General features: G+C 45.8%; 1 protein-coding gene across 2 annotated transcripts in view; it reads left to right on the forward strand.

Moving 5' to 3' along the window:
- LOC140658462 (gamma-aminobutyric acid receptor subunit beta-4) overlaps nucleotides 1-18,305 on the forward strand; it is a 75,959-nt gene that overhangs the window by 21,941 nt on the left and 35,713 nt on the right. For both annotated transcript variants that reach the window (XM_072876922.1, XM_072876923.1), the window contains exon 3: nucleotides 5,344-5,411. In XM_072876922.1, the coding sequence (XP_072733023.1) occupies nucleotides 5,344-5,411 (68 nt within the window). The remainder of the gene's footprint in view (nucleotides 1-5,343; nucleotides 5,412-18,305) is intronic.

An 18,305-nucleotide genomic window follows, 5' to 3' on the forward strand; every position in this document is an offset into this window, starting at 1 on the left:
TGGTTTTAAGTTGTAAACGTAAAGCCAGGGTGCCCTGAGGTTCAGTGCTGTGAACAAAGCAGAGGCAGTGGCTTGGGCAAACCATTTTCTGCAGAAAGAGCAAACAGATACTGAACAGTTTTCCTTTGTTCAGGAAAGTGGGGATAAGGCTGAAGGAAAAAGTCCTGAGAGTGAAATTACAGTCTGTGTGCTGGTCATGCCTTTGGCAAGCCTGAGAATATCCTAACTGCTGATCCTGTTTGGTGTGGGGGGTCATTGAAAATGCAAGTAAGGCACTGCAGTCCTGTAGCTACATATATCAGCAAACCTTGCTCTCTTCATGCCTGCCTCTATCAACCTGCATTTGCAGAAATAGTTCTGCCAGCCAGTGCTGGGCAACCTTGTCTGAGACCTGCTGTTTCTGGGCTCTAGTGCCACTACTGTCCTCTGGCTTCGGGAGAGCTGGGGATGAGGAGCAGGGTTTTGCATGGATGGAGTCTTATGCCTGTGGGTATTTACCATTGCAGGGTAAGGCACAGACCTGTTCTATATGTAGGTTTAGTGGCTGAAACATCTAATTTTCTCCGGTTGGCTTTGTTTACTCAGCAGCAGACCTTAAAGCAGCTTTCCTGCTGCTGCAGGGATCTCAAAGACTGGTGATGCCACAGGCAGGGTGAAGCAGGGAACGCTGGGCCTCATGCACAAAGCTGTTTTGAATAATCTTCCCTCTTGTCCAAAAGAGACAGTGTTGCACTCTCTCTTCCTGCATGTGTGATGCACTCTAACAGCAAGAGCTAGGCTGCCCCTTTAACATCTCTAACCTACACAAAGTGAGCAGCTCCCAGGATGGGTGCAGTGGGTTAGGAGAGGCTTCTGTGGGAATGGTGTACATGAGAGGTTGCTTTTTCTTTTCTCTGTACTGGTGACATGTCATCTTTGCTTCAGCGGCTGGTTTCTGGACACCATGCTTTAAAATAGAGATGTAGACAAACTGGCAAAAGGCCAGAGGAGAGCAGCGCTAATTGTCAGAGCTTTAGAAAACACGACCTCTGAGGAGAGGTTGAAGAAATCAGGTGCATTTAATCTAGGCAAGACAGTGTTGGTGGGGGAGGGAGAGGGATGTAATGGTTTCTCAGCACATAAAAGCTGTTGTTAAGGAAGGATGATTAATTTATTCTTTCACTAGCATTGGGGCGAAATTGGAGACAAAACTACGTTTACACAGCAGAGAAGGTTTAGTTTGGATATTTAGGAAAAGCCTTCAGTGCAGTGAAATGCTGGAAAAGATTGTCCAGGGGAGCTGTGGAATTCTGACACTGGTGGTTTGAAGAAACTCTGGTCTGCTTCCATGAAAGATATGGGCTGTGCAACCTCCTAAGATCCCTATCAGTGCCTTTGTTCCTGTAGTTTAGGCCAAAGGGTAGGTTTGAGGCTGATGCCTGTCCCTTAGCAACCACAAGCCTTGGCTCTGCCAGCATTGCCAAGTTCATGTGGTCAGAAATGCATGAACCAGACTCCTCAAAGCATTGGCCGTAGTTCATAAAAATGGTGTGGCTTCAGTGGATGATAATATAAAGTAAGCTCTGTTTATCTGTCCATTATTTTTGAGTCTTTTTGGCTGTGTCTGTATTGCAGTTGGAGATCTGATGGCAGAGAAACCCAAGCTTGCTCTAGTCTAAATTTCTTGGGTAGGAGTGAAGAGAGGGCAGCTTGGACATTAGTACAGGGCAGTTGCCCAAGTAAACATCCACTGTCTGGAGACCTGTGACACTGAATTTTGTGCTATTGTCTTTGCTGCTCTCTGCAGCTGAGCTACCAGGCTGAGATCTGGAAGAGATGTCTGGATTCAGGCTGTGATCACCTCTGGCTGTAGTGCAGGCAGACACAGGCTTGGAAACACAACCTTTCCTCTGCAGTTGTGCCATAGGAATTACTTCTGTAGCAATGTGACTCTAGATTCTAGGGCTTTTAAGCATTATAAAATAAAATGTGAAAGTAATAACTGGTTGCTGGGAAAATATTGCAGATTAGCACAACTTGTTCTCTACCTTGACTGTTTTTATATTTGACAAGTATCAGTTGCAGAAAAAGGACAGGTTTTATTATAACTCTTTTGTCTGCTTCCCTTCTAACTTCCTGAGTACATTTTTCACAGGCATCAAACTACCTTCTGGATAAAATGTTGGTGATTTCTCCAGTGGTGGTGAGAAATGGGGATGCGTGAGGGTGCTGTTCACTGGTGAAAGTGGAAGAATTTCTCACACTCCCTCACTCGTGATCTTGCCTACAAATCTTTTCTAGGCATAAGCTTTTTCTTTAAGGGGAGGAGGTCTATTTTTTTGCACTCATTGGCAAGGCACAGATAAAACCATGGACCTTTAATATCAGGTTTGCTGCTTTTGCCTTGTCTCAGATCCACAAATGCAGAGTTCTGCCTTTTTGGACAAATTTACAGATGACGTTATCCCATATTTTAAATACCCTACTTTTGTATCCCTCTTGCCTGAAGCTATTAACTTTGGCAGAATTGATGTCCTTTGTTTATTTTGTGTACTACTTACAGCCTGAATGTTGGACACCAACCGGTCTAGTTTTTTGTTGGGCTGCAGTAAGAGTTAGGGCATGCTTTTCCTGTTGGCTGTGTACATGCTCTTGCATCCCTGTCCTGAGGAGACTGCAAGCCAGTCTTCACAAACAGGGATGGAGAAGGTGAAATGGCTTCCCTGTGATCAAGCTGAGAGTAGGTCCTGTAAAGGCAGGACTTTGCATTCCTTCATCTTTGGAGTGTTTGTATGACAATCATACGCTTCTGCTTGTGGATTGATGGGCACACACCCCAGGGGTTCCAAGCGGGCAGTGGAGCCTCCCATTTGCCATGATAGATGGGATGTAGAGGTCTTGGCAGTGCCCAGAGTGGCCAAAAGGAACATTGCTGAGTGTGCATGGGAGCTGGGTGCAGCTGAGCCCAGGCTACGGGGAGCGGTGTGGTTGATCTTCACTCCAGTGTTTGTCTTGGAGCTGGGAGTCAAGAGGTCTGGATCTTATCCACGGCTCTGACATTGAGTCACTGCATGACCTCAGGCGCTCAGATACCATGGTGATGAACACAGCACAAATGTCTAGACAGATAGATTAGATTGGATAGACTCTGTATTTGACAAATATTTGTATATCACCACTGTCAGTGCTTCCCTGCTATAACCACCCAGCCTGGTGGTTTCAGTGGGTCTCCTGCACAGCGGGGTGGGGCAAGAACCACTTTTTGCACTGAGGAAGGAGGGGACACATAACCAGTGACACAAGTACTGGTGGTGACAGATTGGAAGCAAAGCAGGCAGTAGGGCAACTCTTGGAGGAAACAACATTGAATGGCAGAAAGGCTCAGGAGTCAGGAGCTGGCTTCTCCCCAGCTCTGCTGCAGCCCTGTGCGTGGCCCCATCTTTCCTCCTGTAACCAATTAGTCTGTAAGATCCTCAGGGCAGCGGTGACTTCCTCCTCCTGCTATGGCTTCTATCACAAGGCCCTGATTTCAGAAAAAAAGACAAGCTACCAAAATGAGACTTCCTTAAAATCTTTCCTGTGCCACTGTCAGCCTCTGGCGCAAGGGAGGATGCAGGAGAATCAGCTCTCCCCAGAGTGACTCTTGGTTATTTTCCCACCTGGTTCCCTTGTGAAAGATGAATGTAGCTGTACAGCAAAGATGTGGTTAGGAGCATACCCTTGTAGGGATTTTCAGAGGCTCTGCAAGGTCTCCTGAGCACCCCTGCCTCTGGCACCCCTGACAGTGAGCTGGAGAAGAGCACTGCCTCTTTAAGGAGATTTACATAGCAGAGCCTAATTACAGTTGTTGATTCTGATGTTTTCAGTGTTGTTCATATTCCATTAAAGGATAATGCCGCTTAATTTGCAGCAGAGGGTCTCGGTTTACAGTACACCCAATCACAAGGCAGCCCTAATGACACTGCTTCCCTACTTCTGGTAACACATAATTAAAAAATCACTTAATTTCCAGTTGTGTGGTTCTCCCCTCTCCCCCAATCTCCTAATTACTTTCTAAGCCATTTCATGATTATCTGTAAATATTTCAGCACTTAGATCTACTAATGAGTCCATGGAAGAGTTAATAACTTGAGTGGCATAACTGCTTGCCATTCCCTTTCTAGTACTGCATTGCAAGGAATCATTTTCCACCTTGCATATGCGAGAAGAGGGGCTTTGCTCATGGTGGGATTAGGTTTGTGCTCGGGCTGTGGGGATGGCAGGAGAGGGGTAGCACTCAAACTCCACCTCAAGCTACAGGAGGTTTTTTGCTGGTTTTGGTAGTGGATGTGTATCTCTGCAAATTGTTTTATGTGGCTTAAATCCCACTGAAAGGGCTGTCCTGTTGCCTGGCTGTGGGAGCTGCTAGTCAGAGGGCCTTAAGTAGAACTGGATATGAGTCTGGATCTAGCTGGGATGCCCACACATCTGGAAGAATTGGCTGAAATGGCTGGTTTCTGCCCTGACTCTACAGGTTTGTGGGAAGTGGTAATACAGCTCTTGCTGCACTTGGGCAAGAGAGGGCAATAGGTCTGGCTGTGACTGCCCTTGTACGGTGTTTCTTCACAAGCTCATCTTGCATGCTGCAGTCAGTGGCACTTACTGCTGCATGAGTGTAGCTTGGTCACTGGGTAAGGGAATATCTGAATTTCCCAGCAAACCCGTGCACAGATGTTTACCACAGCTCTGTGGCTGCAGGCAAGAGGATGTGGGGTGACATGTGCCCTGATGCCCATGGTAAAATAGGGAATCTGTTCTCTAATCTAAGTGCTGCTCTGCTCTGAAAAGCCACTATACAAATGTTGCTTTCTCACTTCATAGATCTGGTCCCTGTACTTGCCTAATATCTTGGATATTAAAATTCACTTGGAGTTTTCAGACTGAGCACTCGGAGCTGACAGAGTGATGGAGGAGTGAGCTGGAGTATCTTTCCTGCCCATGTGTTGCATGGGCTTGATTGCTATGTTCTTTGTGTGGTCAATCAGTAACACCTTATGCAAGTCCATTGGGAGCCTGCTGATGGCTTCTGAAGGCATTATTTGGAATAACCAGAGATAATTGTATAACTAGGGGGTAATTAACTTCCAGGAATTAAGGAATCAAGCTTAGGCTGCACTACTTCTAGGGGGAGTCTGTAAGGCTGGGAGTTAAAGAAATGTACTCTTCTCTAATCATTTGAGCACATGTGACTTGGAACCATTTCTTGACACCTGGGGAATGTGAGGCTACTTTAAATCATATCCAAGCATTTCTAGGCAATTCTTTAATAGCAGACAAGGGAGGAGGGTTTGAATATGGTCCTAATCCAGTCCATTTGTGTTTCAGGTAACCCTGTCACAGTGGGAATGAGCATCCATATCTCCAGCATTGACCAGATCTCTGAAGTCAACATGGTAAGTTTGGAAAGAAAAAAAAAAAAAAGCCTAATAAACTGTTCTTCCATTTTCTGGTCAAGATGTGCTTCCAAGACAATGGCTTCTTGGAGCCATCTGAGATTTCAGGGTGTCCTTCTGAAAAGCAGGGTAGTCACACCCCTACTTCCTTCACCTCCTACTACAGATCTTCCCTGCAGCTGGGAAGTTGAAGAGTGACATTTGTCTGGTACTGAAGAAGTACCTCTTTCTTCTGCTTTGAACACAGAATTTTGTGGGGTGATGGGAATGCTGATTTAAGACAGAATTCTTCCTCACTAAAGCATAAGGAATTCAAGGATGATTTCTCCACGTGTAGTGTGCTGAAAAAGAAAATAAAACACTTAACTGGGCCATAGGAAATAAGGGTGTGTTTTCCTAATTTCTTTCTCAGCATACTGATTTCAGTGTGAGCCTTGCTCCTCCCACCTGATGAGTGGCCTGTGTCACTGGGACTGCCTGTCAGTTGTCCCCACAGCCTCAGCCCAGCCCCAGGCTGAAACAATCCTGAACTCACTGAAATAACACTTGCAAGACAGGACTGGCATGTGGGACCTCTGTGGTACACACCTACCCCTGCTGGTGGTACTTGTGATGTGGTTGGACATGCTGAAAGACTGTAGTTCACTTCCTAATGTGGTGTAACTTCTAGTAGGGTTAGTGATTGTCTGTACTGGCACACTGAAGTATCCCTGGTGTTATCTGTGAACATGTGGATGGGGGATCTCTGCTGGCAGCTCCGGAGCTAGTGGCATCTTATCTAGAGTAGATTCTCATCCCTTATCCTTCTGTGATGGTTGCATAGCCACCTCTGGGAGCCACTAATGTTTATGCCTTAAAAGAGTAGATGCGAGTTGTATTTTTTGGTTGACACAAAGGTAGTGGTGTCTTTACAGTCAGCCTGTGCCTGCCAAGTTGAAAAACAGTCAGTGGCTTTTCATGCTTGCTGGTGGTAATTTGGCATTTGTTTGGAGATCTGTACTGGAAAGGGAGACGTGTAATGGAAATCTGGTTTTGGGTGGCATTGATAGACTGGAGCTTTTCATACCACAGAGAAGAAAAAATTTATCTGCTTAGATAGCAATGGTTTGGGGTGAAATTTGTTATTGTTTTTGTCATGGTTTGGGTACACATCCAGGCCTGTGCTGTCTCTCAGAAGCCCTTAGCGTCCAGCAGAGGACATGGATTGTGCTGATCGTTGCCTAACCTTGCCTTCTTTCCTCCTCTCCAGAGGCTTTTCCTCCAAACTTCTCTCCTTTCCAAGAGGCTGAGTGGAGTGGAAGGCTGGTAGGGACCTCCTGGCAGCAGCTGTCCTGTTTCTTGGTTCCTGACCCATGCAGGAGACTCCTAGGCCAGTTTAGAGCTCTTGCTGTTCAAGTCAATTAAAACCTTGGTCTCCCAGTGCTCCTGTCCTAGTTATTTATCTGTTTCTGGACTCTCCTGCCTGTTTCTCTGGCCCACCAGCTATTCTGCTGTTGCATGGGCGGGGAGGAGGGAAAGCGAGACAATCTGACTAGTTGTTTTGATTTCCAAACTGCTTGAAAATCCTGAATGCATATGTTGATACGACCCAGGGTGAAGGGCCAACCATGAACCTTCACGTTCTCATATGGAAGTTTCTTTTCAGACTCTCTGCTATCATCCCGCCATTACTGTAATTATCTGTGTGGCATGTTACACCTCAATCTAGTAACAGTGACACTGGACAGTATGTACAATCGGAAATTCAGGTACAGACCTATGTCCCCATTGCATTGGGTAGCTGTGCTTGAGGTTAGGCTCAACTTAGAAGAGCCAGATGGCTTAACTTAGCTCCATCTATCTTTCCCTTGTCAGGGCAGAGCTCAACTTTGAGTCATTTCCTCCCCCAATCTCAACTTGGACCTGAATTTTCCCATCTGATGAACCAGTTGTCACCCTCCTTGCTAGAGCCAGCATGAACCATTTAGGGTCTGGGCCTGTAACTTAAGACCCCAGCTCACACAAACGTAATTGGGAGTGAGTGAGGGATTTCATTCTCAATTTACCTGTAACAACTGCCCTGATCTTCCTCTGTAGACCTGAGAAGGTAGCTGAGCACTGCAGAGGCTGGTTCAGGATGAACCTCCTGCTGGAGGTGTGTCCTTGGACTATAAAGGTTGATCAAGTGGTTTGTCATACACCTGTTGTGAGCAGCTGTGGCCAGGCATGCTGTGTCCTAGGCTAGTAGCCATTCTCTTAGCAACACTTTTCAACCTTTGCCATGGGAATGTGATGCTCTCCCCTCTCCAGTGAACACCTGCTTCTCTCTGCCACAGGATGGCTGAGGCCAAATGTGTATGCTCGGGGCTCGGGAGAAACAGCAACAATAATATCCGTGGGGTGCATGGCAGAGCAGGTTTCCTGGCATAGATCTTCATCCACATGCTGTTCTGGATCTTGCAGAATTTGGGCAGCACTATTGATGGACATTGAGTGTTTTGATGGTTGTGGCATGGCTGTGATCAGGCTGGGCACCAAGCACTGTCCATTCCATGCTCCTGTTGATACTGTGAAGGCATGTCACTTCTGGGCTTTTGATTAACCCTCCTGGAGCTCTGTTTGTCTTGACAAGCATAATCTCCTGCCCATCCTTCCTACATGTGTTGGGGCGGGGGAATAGGGGATAAAGTGGCTATATGTGAGAACCTGATCAATATCTATGAGCACCATGGTGAGGCAGCTTCAAAAAGGGGTTAAAAAAATCAGAATCATCTTAAAGGACAAACATTTAGGGAGCAGAAGAGTTCTCATGTGATGTAAGTTTCCAGGCTGAAGGGATTTTATGTGCATCATTCTTCTGTGTGACAGATGCCCTGGGGAAAGGGCTGTGTCTTACCCCTGCTCTGGACATGGATACTGGCAAGAAAAACAAGGCATTTTTTGGCATCATGTGTGATTGGGAAAGGGACTGTGCAATGAATAAATTAAAGGCACACAAGTGAAGCTGGGTTGTCATGGCAACCAAATAGCTTCTATTGTTCCACAAGGAGTGTTATTACTTACTGCCCCTTGTAGGATAATTAATTAATCCTCAGACATCCTTTTGGGAACAATGGCCCTGGTGCTGGGGCTGGGCAGGCTGAGGAGAGCCCCCAGCTCTCCCATGCCTTTCCCTGGCACCCTTGCTGTCTGCTGGCTGCATGATGGCAGGGAACAAGTGCTGTCAGTGACTAGCTGTTGCATGATTCAAAAAGTTGTTTTCCACAGGAGTCCAGCTGGATGCGGTGTTGTGGAGGAAAACAGTTCCACCCATGATCTAAGGAGCACTCCTTGCCTTCACTCCCATGAGAACTGTATTCCCAAAATGATGATCTGGTGACATTTCAATCCTGGAGGATACAGGGCTCTCTGCAAAGGCAACACAGTTATGTCTTTATGCTGGAAGTTCCCAGACGCTCTGATATACAGAATGCTTGCAGCTGCCTGTACATGCTATGTTTTCTGGTGCCTTGCTATACAAAGGCGATGCATCTCTGTCTCCTTGGGGGCCGTGCCCAGATACTGTGCTCAGAAGATGGAGTCATGCCAGGGTGCAGGACTTTCACAGGTACCGTGCTGGCTCTGTAATGATCTCCCAATGATGAGGGACCAAAACTACAGTCCTTATTTTAAAACAATGGCACCTTCTTGTTCATTGCAGCTGCTGCCTGTGTGTGGTCAGCTGTATTTTCAAGCTCACTTGCTAGAGTAATGCTTTATTACTGTGTACTCCTCTTAGCCCTGCTAAGTAATGCTGAGCTGCAGCCTCTGTTCTTGTCAGTGATTAGAAGGATTATTTGCTGAGCCAAGATCAGCGACATCAATTGAAATGCCTGGGAAAGGATGCCAGGGGCCAGGCCAAATAGGTACTGGGGAGGGCACATTTGACTGGCAGACCCTCTGGGAAGTGCTGAGCCATGAAGATGAAAGGCCTAGCTGGAGTCTTTTCACACCCTGTATGAATTTGCAAGTTGGGGATTTAAAGGCAGGCTGAAAGGAGGAACGTCTTCATAACAATGTTCAGTAGCTCAGATGATCTGCAAAGATTGGAAGGATGGTATCTCCTAGTTCTCCTTAAAGGAAATGGGCTGGATAAGTTATCTGGTAAATGCCATTTTGCTACAGGTGGTTGAATTGCAGTAAGCATGGAACAACATGCAGGTATTTATAGATGTTTGTTGGCATATAGGGGTACTTGGACAGTGCTATGTTCAGACCTGTATGGTGCCCAAGTTATTGAGGAGTCTAGCAGTACTTCTGACCCAGAAGAATGAAGAGCACTGGCAGCGTGGAGCTCAAATCACTCTGCAGCTGAAGCAGCATGCAGGTTTCTGTCCTTGTGGTATGTGGTCTGAATGCTGCCCAAAGTCACTATCAGCTTAATGGTCTGGTTCAACCACCCTGCTTTGGTGAATCCGATTCTGATGGTATCTAATGGCTTCAGAAAGAGCTGGAAGTCTTTCCCCACTCCTGCATGTCCTTTCAACACACAACTGAGGACTGGGCTGTTCAGGATATATTGTACTTGCTGCATGGTGGGTCTAGAAGCTAATACTTCCAACTGTAGCCTTCTCTCTCTAGGTAATCTCTGGGGACATGTTTTTCTAACAGCAGACAGTTCAGACTCCCTTCAAACATTAATGAACTATTTCAATAAGAAAAACAACCAGAAGTTTTGTATGCATTCGAAATAAGAGATGGTTACCCTTCATAATGCTTCAGTTTTCATAGAATGCTTTGGATTGGAAGGGACCTCCAATCCAAGATGACCAGGTCATCTAGTCTAACCCCCCTGCAAGAGCAGGGACATCTTCAACTAGATTAGGTTGCTCAAAGCCCCGTCCAACCTGACCTTGAATGTTTCCAGGCATGGGGCCTCCACTACCTCTCTGGGCAACCTGTTCCAGTGCCTCACCACCCTCATTGTAAAAAATTTCTTTCTTAAATCCAGTCTAAATCTGCCCTCCCTTAGTTTAAAACCATTGCTCCAGACCTTGCTAAAAAGTCTGTCCCTGTCTTTCTTATAGGCCCCCTTTAAGTACTGGAAGGCTGCTATAAGGTCTCCCTGCAGCCTTCTCTTCTCCAGGCTGAACAACCCCAACTCTCTCAGCCTGTCCTCATAGCAGAGGTGCTCCAGCCCTCTAGTCATTTTTGTGACCCTCTTCTGGACCTGCTCCAACAGCTCCATGTCCTTCTTGTGCTGAGAACTCCAGAGCTGGACGCAGAACTTCAGGTGGGGTCTCACCAGAGCAGAGTGGCAGAATCACCTCCCTCGACCTGCTGGCCATGATTCTTTTGATGCAGCCCAGGATATGGTTGGCTTTCTGGGCTGCAAGCGCACATCGTCGGCTCATGTCCAGCTTTTCATCCATCAGTACCCCCAAGTCCTTTTCCGCAGGGCTGCCCTCAATCACATCATCCCCCAGCCTGTATTGAAACCGAGGATTGCCCTGACCCAGGTGTAGGACGCTGCACTTGGCCTTGTTGAACCTCATGAGGTTCACACAGGCCCACTTCTCCAGCTTGTCCAGGTCCCTCTGGATGACATCCTGTCCTTCTGGCGTGCCAACTGCACCACTCAACTTGGTGTCATCTGCAAACTTGCTGAGGGTGCGCTCGATCCCACTGTCTATGTCATTGATGAAAATATTGAACAGCAGTGGTCCCAGTATGGACCCCTGAGGGACACCACTCATAACTGATCTCCATCTGGACATTGAGCCATTGAATTTTCTTGCCCTATGATCTGTACAGTCCTAAACCTGCTCCCTTCTGTGTATCTGCACAGCATAGACAGCTTGGAGCATCCAGCCGTTATAGTTGTGATTTCTTTGTGGCTCCTATAATTTATTCATCCCAAGATGCTCTCCTACATCTGCAATAACATTGTTTCAGTTTGTTATAGCACTAGCTTTAAAGTTTTATAAACCTGGTGACAAGTTGAAAAGTTATAAGAGGATTGTTGTAGAGGGCTAGTATAAGAAACCAGACTTCCAAATAGAAATGTTTGCAGGAATATACGTGTTAGAGGAACGATGCCTGTGGGATTGGCAGTACCTTTTGCTGGGGGACAGTCTGCAGTGCAGATAGGTTAGAGGTTGGTGCAGGATGCTTGGCAAAGCTGATCTTGATGATTCGCTTCATTGCCTCCTGCTCCCTACTCCTGTATCACCTGTTGCCACACTACTGTCCTGTTGGAGTGACTGCACTCGCACTGGCATACTGCACTGGATCTCTTGGGGGTTATGGAAGGAAGCATCATGTCTGCTATTTCCCAACTTCCTGAAGCTTGCTTGAAAAACAAGCTGTCTTGTTAGGCAAAGAAGTTTTCCCTGTTCATGAGAGATGTAAAGCATGTCCCAAGACAGCAATGAGCTGCAAGAGTTTTAAATTGGCTTTTAATCCAAAAGAAAGTGGATCAGGTTGTGTGTAGGGGTTTTCTTTACCAGGACAGTTGCTCTTACAACCTGTTATGCCATCATCAGTGGGGCATCACTCTTCTCACTACATCACATTTTCCATCTATTAGGCATGCTTGAAATAGCCTGTGTAGTGGAATCTGTCCTGATCAGGCTTTGCAGTTCTGTTTTCACTGGAGTATGAATGTGCGCTGACTAGTTGGATCTCAATTTCAGTGTAAACCATGCATAGTAATATATGTGCTTGACTCTGCTGTATGTTGCATGTAGTTGATGAAAGAAGGCAGTGTGGATGGCTAGGCTCCATACAAGAGGCTTTCTTTGGTACACAACATAGCAGCCTCTTAGGCTGTACATTCTCCTGGTCAGAGCTCTTGATATTTGGGCCCTTTCAGGAAAGGGGAAGGGAAAGGCAAGAAAATATATATCCATGTGGGATCACTGATGTGGATGCATGATTTCCAATCCATTCCCAAACTGTTCTGACAGTCAAATTATGTATGCAAAACCCTGGTTTCCTTGGCGATGATGCAGCTTTGGCAGTAGCCTTTAAGGACCCTCAGCAGAGCCTCTGTATGCCTGCAATAACAGACAGAAAGAACTTTGCTGCAATATGCCCCTGAAAAGGATTTTCCATTGGTATAGATGTCTTGAGCTTTAAAAAACAAGATTTTAAGAAGAGGTTTCTACTCTTATACTGTACCTTATATTACCATATATTCTCTTCAAATATATCAGTGTTTTTCTTATTTGTAACTGAAAGTGTTTTGTTTTGTTGCCATTTCTTTTCAATGGAGAAATGACATACAGATATTTCCTAGTCAGTCCCTGGATATCCAAAGGTTTTAAAAAAGCAAAGGTTAAAGTATTTAAATCCTACAGTCAGAGGTTTCTGGAGTTATATGCTATGAGATACAAGTATGACATGACTTTCCAGTGCTGTGAATGTTTCCCTGTAGCCTAGAGTATCTCCAGCCCTGTAGTATCTAAACTGAGAGTATGTGTGTACATGTATGTACACCACATTACATCTTGGTATTTAAGGCTGCTGAATATTGAAGATTGCCAAAATATGGTAAAACTAAGAGGCAGCTTTGGTGCTGAGCTAATGATGGTGTGCTGTAATGGTACTGCAGGGGCTGTAGTCCTGTTGGATTGCTGTAGGCTCCTGGCATGGTAGTTTTGCACGTAGCAGAGGATGCTGTGGGGCCTTTGAGCTGGAGAAGGGCCTGATCCTACCAGTGTGGCATGGTAAGAATGGTACAGCTCTGACTTACGGTGAGGTATCCCCAGGCGCTGTGCTGGCATGGACAGGTAGGGATTATGTGCTTTTTTCACATGCTGGGGGCTTCTGTGTTCTGTGATTTAAACTAAGGTATTGCAAACATGCAGCTGAGATGGAAGGTTTCTTCAGTGCTGGCAAGTGTCTGCGCCTTCCTCTGCCGATGATTGTTTCAGTACAACTTAAGCCATGCAGCTATTGTCACTTAAAGTCCTGGTGTGCAGGGCCGCAATGCATTGGATGGCTGTTTGCTTGGGAAATCAAACAGTGGCAGTTCTGAACGTCTGAAACAGCATCTTCCTGAAGGGGAGAGTTACCAGGGGGTGCAAAGGGCAGTCCTGCACAATGGTTTTCTGCAGTGTCCTGTGCAAGCTGCCATCAGTTACATATAGTCACCTTGGTGGCCTTCTCACATTTCTGCTTCTGCAGCAATAGGAATTAGCTTGTGCTTGGCTAGCTGAAGGAAAGCAACAGCATCTTGATGCTTTTTCCTTCTGCTAGAGGGATGTTTGGAGAAATAAAAGACGGTGGTAGCTGGGTGGAGAGTAACCTCCAAACCACTTTAGACATAGCAGCTTTGAGCTGGTCTCTTTTGCAGGCAGGAGGTACAACAGCCTGCTCTGTGGCTCATCTAGATAGATGGTAAGAGTAGAAATCTACTGAACTCCTAGAAACATCTTTGCAACAAAGCAGATGTCAGGGACCCATCTTATCTGCCATTGCTAGATTTGAGGTTACTTTGTCTGTCCTCACAGTGGTGACACCCTGTGACTGCTGAGGCTCAGGGTGACTTTCACCAGCACTGATACAGTCTAAAAAGTCAATAATCAGATGTGGATATCTGCTCACACCACATTATGCTTTTCTTTAACAGAACCCACTGATTGTGCTGAAAGATCCCTTGGACTAAGGTAGTGCGTGAGGACAAGTAAAGCATCTGGCCTCAGGGGTTCTCTGCAGTGTGATGGTATGGGCGAGTGGATGCTGAAGTTTAAAGAAGCAGTGGTCCTCTTTCTGCCTGAAAGACAGGGATGGTCCTTCCACAAGAGGGTAGGGTTCTTGCACAAAATAGTTAAGAATAAAGCAAACTTGTGAAGGAGCCTGAAGTGCTCCCCATTCATTGGTTCTGAAATTGGTTGCAAAGATATTGTCCCGATTTAAAAACTAGAAAATAGGTCAGTGTGACTCATATGTCAATGTCTACTGCATTTATGGTAACTTGTAGAAGGGAAAAAATCTGTCTTCCATAATATTTCACAGATTATTCTATTCCTATGACAAAATTCTCCCTATGGCCTTGGTCCTGGTGTTGCTTGACTGCAGGCAGCCCAGTAAATTCACTACATCTTAGACTCAGGTTGCTAAGTAACAACCCAAAGGTCACCATACAGTCTCTTCAAATCCTGTGGCCAGCTGAAAGCTAGGATCTGGACAAAGCACCAGCAATTCCTTCTGAGACAGAGGTCTCAAGGACTCAGTGCATGTGTAGCAGAGAGCAGTCTGGTAAAGCAGCAGTCCTGCCAGGTCCCTGCCACTGTACTTCCTGGAGGTGTCCTCATGTGAGAGGGAACAGCTTTATTGCTTCCCCTATACAGGGGTTTCCTATGGTTGTGCTGAAGTGGTCTGATATTTTGAACATTAATGATGTCCTTGAATGAAATATTTTCATTGGCTGAATTGCATGATTTTACCATGTACATAGATCAATAAATGGTGAACTGTGGAAACCTTGCTGAAACAAGCTCTCAGAAGAAGAAAGACTGTGAACTACTGGACTAGAGAATGAGACTCTGCCCCTGAGGCTTTCTATTCTACCATGCTGGTTTCTTCCTAGGGGTTTTGTAGCATTCACATGATATCTTAATGGGTGAGTTTGCAGAAAGCCCTTTGCATAACTGGAAATTCTTGGTTATGGGAAAGCTGTTGGGTAGACTGGCTGATTCCTAGCCTAGACCTTGGGTTTTGCAGCATGAATAAAATGTGGCATTGCTTGTTGCAAATGATTTCCCCCTGTGCATCTTTCCATGATGTTGTTATCCCTAAGGAGCAGCTCTGCAAGTCCTCCAGTATCACAAGTTCAAGCCTCAGGAGGGCTGAGTCAACGCTGCTCCAGTACTGAGAAACAGAGTTCACATGTTTTGCTCACTAGGCGATTTCCCAAATGAGAACATTTCTGTGCTCTCACTGAAGAGACTAAGTTCACTCTGCATTTCGTAGGTCACTCCACTCCATGGCAGGAGAGAAGTCATGTTGGAGAGGATGAGAGTCTATGGCTATACAGTTTGCAGCGTGCTCTCAGCTGAACAGTGCTATGTATTGCAGTGTTCCATCTGTTCCTGTATCAGCCAAGTTATCTTTAGATCTGAACATGTCAATGTTGTATGGTGGTGGTATGAACCACTTCAGCTTGCACCCCAGCATTCCTGTAGTAGTTAGAATTGCTACTGCAGAAAACTTTGCCCAGGATAAAAATGTCTTTTTTTTTCCTGCTTAAGTTTTTATTCAGGTTTTTACACAGGCAGAACTCCCACAGCCTTTATATATATATATTTTTATATCTATATATTTAAAAAGCTCTCTGTATTTGAGAGCAATGTTCCAAACTGCCACCTGTTTCAGTAGCAATGCTGTAGCATTGGAGAGGATTACTGCAGAATGGTAAAGTATCTTCCCACAAGTGAAAGCTTCATCTGGTTTGACTGAAAACCAAATTAGATCTTGAGAATCTGACCTTCTGACATCCTGTCATATAGACGTTTAAAGCATCTAGCAATAGAGAGTGTATGTGTGCAAGAGTGCCAGCACCTCAATATAGAACCTAGATCCAAATACAAGTACGTGCATGTCGTGTCTCTATCTGAATATGTAAATAAATGGGGCTATATATAGCTCTATATGTTATGTACATGTTAAGTGAAGGTGGCAGATACGACAGCTGAATATCTTTGCTGTTTCTGAATGCTGGTAGAGGCTCCCTGCATGCTCCCTACATCTCTTGTGCTTGCTCCTACCCCTCTCAGCCTTTCTGCTATCGCATTTTTCAGGCCTCTGGAGAAGATCGTGTGTGGGGACAGGAGTTGTTAATATTCTGAGTCTGTGCTGAGTTGCTAGGCTACAGAGAAAAATGAACATTCAAGGAAAAGGGATGGTAAAAGGAAGAGGATCTGCTGAGCTGTTTGGAGATCCAGAAAGGTCCTCTAGTCGAAAGGGATCATTTTGGGGAAGGAGGGGGTGCATACATGTGGGATGAAATGTGGGCAGTCCCTGCTGCCCTGACACAAGCAGAGTCCCAGACCAGCTCCAGCCAGAAAAATGGCAGAGGAGGGAGTAAAAGGCAAGATCCGCTGGCCCCTTCCATGTCACTGCTTGCAAGGTGTGCACAGCTGGCTGCGTACTATCTCTGCCAGGGTGCAGTGGGTCACCAGGCTGGAGTATGCCCTCTTATACATCCTTTGCCCCCTCTCTGCAGGGTGCACTGAGCCCCCATCTGAGGCTCTAGTAAAGAGGGAAGCAAACCCAAAACATACTCACTGCTTACAGATTGGACCTCATCTCCCTTTTCCACTGCAGCAGCCTGCTACCACAGTATCTCCTTTAATTTCAGTATGACTGCAGGGGAAGGCAGCCTGTCGCTTGTATCTCTCTGTCCATCCCCTTTGATGGATTCCTAGGTCATGGATACACAAAGTATTGACCCTTTTATCCATCAAGAGTTTGCAGCTAAGGTTCAAGGGGACTTTCAGGTTTTACAATATACAAGCTCCTGTCGGAGCCTAGTTTTCCTAAGTCCCAGTCTAGTTCCTGAACACAAACCCTCTTCCTTTTCGGCTGTCCCCCCCATAAATGAGTGTCAGGTATTTAGCTGTACAGGCTGTGAGCCATCAGACCTACCAGGTGCCTTGTGTTCCACTCTTCTGGAAGGATGGCTTTGCCCTGTGCTCCTGTTCCTGTCTGCAAGATTTCTGTTCCCTCTCAATATTACTGGCTGTATCAGAACCCTCAGAAAAATTAAACAGTGCCTTTGGGTATTTTTATTATCTGGATACTTTATTTACCGAGCTTGCATGGGCTCCCTGCCAATAACTTTCAGCCAGCTCTGCAAATAGAGCTCCTTGGCTCCAGGACTGTTGGTCCTGGTACTGCAGAGAGCACTCACTCAGCATGGACAGAGACTGCAGCTTGTTCTCTGCCATCCAGTTGGCTGTAAAGTCAAAGCCTGCTTGCTTGTGGGCCTCCACAGCCTGCTGAAATCTCCTTTTTCTTCATGCATCCTGTAATAAGCTTGACTTGTTCAGCAGAATCAGGAGTGTTTCATGCAGCTGCATTTTGAATGCTATTGTCTACACTGCACCCATCCATCAGGTTATGATCCTGCAGCCAAGACTTGGATTGCTAAACTGGAAGAATGATAGCATGGGCCATATTGTGTGCACTGCTGGTGGTGTCAGCCTGGACTGTTTCCCTTGGCTTTACCCTGGCATAACCAAGGGCAGACTAACCCATGGATGAAGGCAGAGATAGACTAAATCCATGATGGTACACTGTCTGGTCAGTACCCTTGACAGTAGAAACTTTTTCCTAGAACAGATCAGTTGATACTCCTGTACTTTTTGGTTGTCCCAGCATGACTATACAGTGCTTTGTTCACACCACAGTTGAGACAGTTGATTGCTAGCCCTTTTCTCTAATGATAACTCAATCTTACTGAGTTTGTCAACTTAGGAACCAGAGATATGGCTATGCAGAATATTCATATGTAGAAGCAGTCACCCCAGATATAGAACTGGGTCTCTGTGTGCAGAAGTCTTGGGGTTTTCAAGTGCAATAGTTTGCATCCAGTTTGCTTGGGCTTGTTGAAAAGCATCCCTTGTTTTTCAAACCACAGGGCTGCCATCCTCTACCCTTAGGAGACCACCCTTGAACTCTATTGCCAGAAATATGTTCTGCTCTTCTGCATTTCACCATCTTATCTGCTTACTCCCAGTTATTCTTCTTACATGATCAGACTTTAGTTTCTACAGGAAATAAACACCATTCTAACTTTTTGGTCAAGCCAATCTGTGCCAGCCTAGTTGAGGTGATTGTTCCACCCAGGACATGTTATTCATCTTACATAATTTAAAGGATTTGCTTGCCTTTGGCTACCTCCTGGGAAATGACATCTTTGTGGTGATT

The sequence above is a fragment of the Ciconia boyciana genome, chromosome 12, assembly GCF_034638445.1.
Source record: "Ciconia boyciana chromosome 12, ASM3463844v1, whole genome shotgun sequence".
Lineage (NCBI taxonomy): Eukaryota > Metazoa > Chordata > Aves > Ciconiiformes > Ciconiidae > Ciconia > Ciconia boyciana.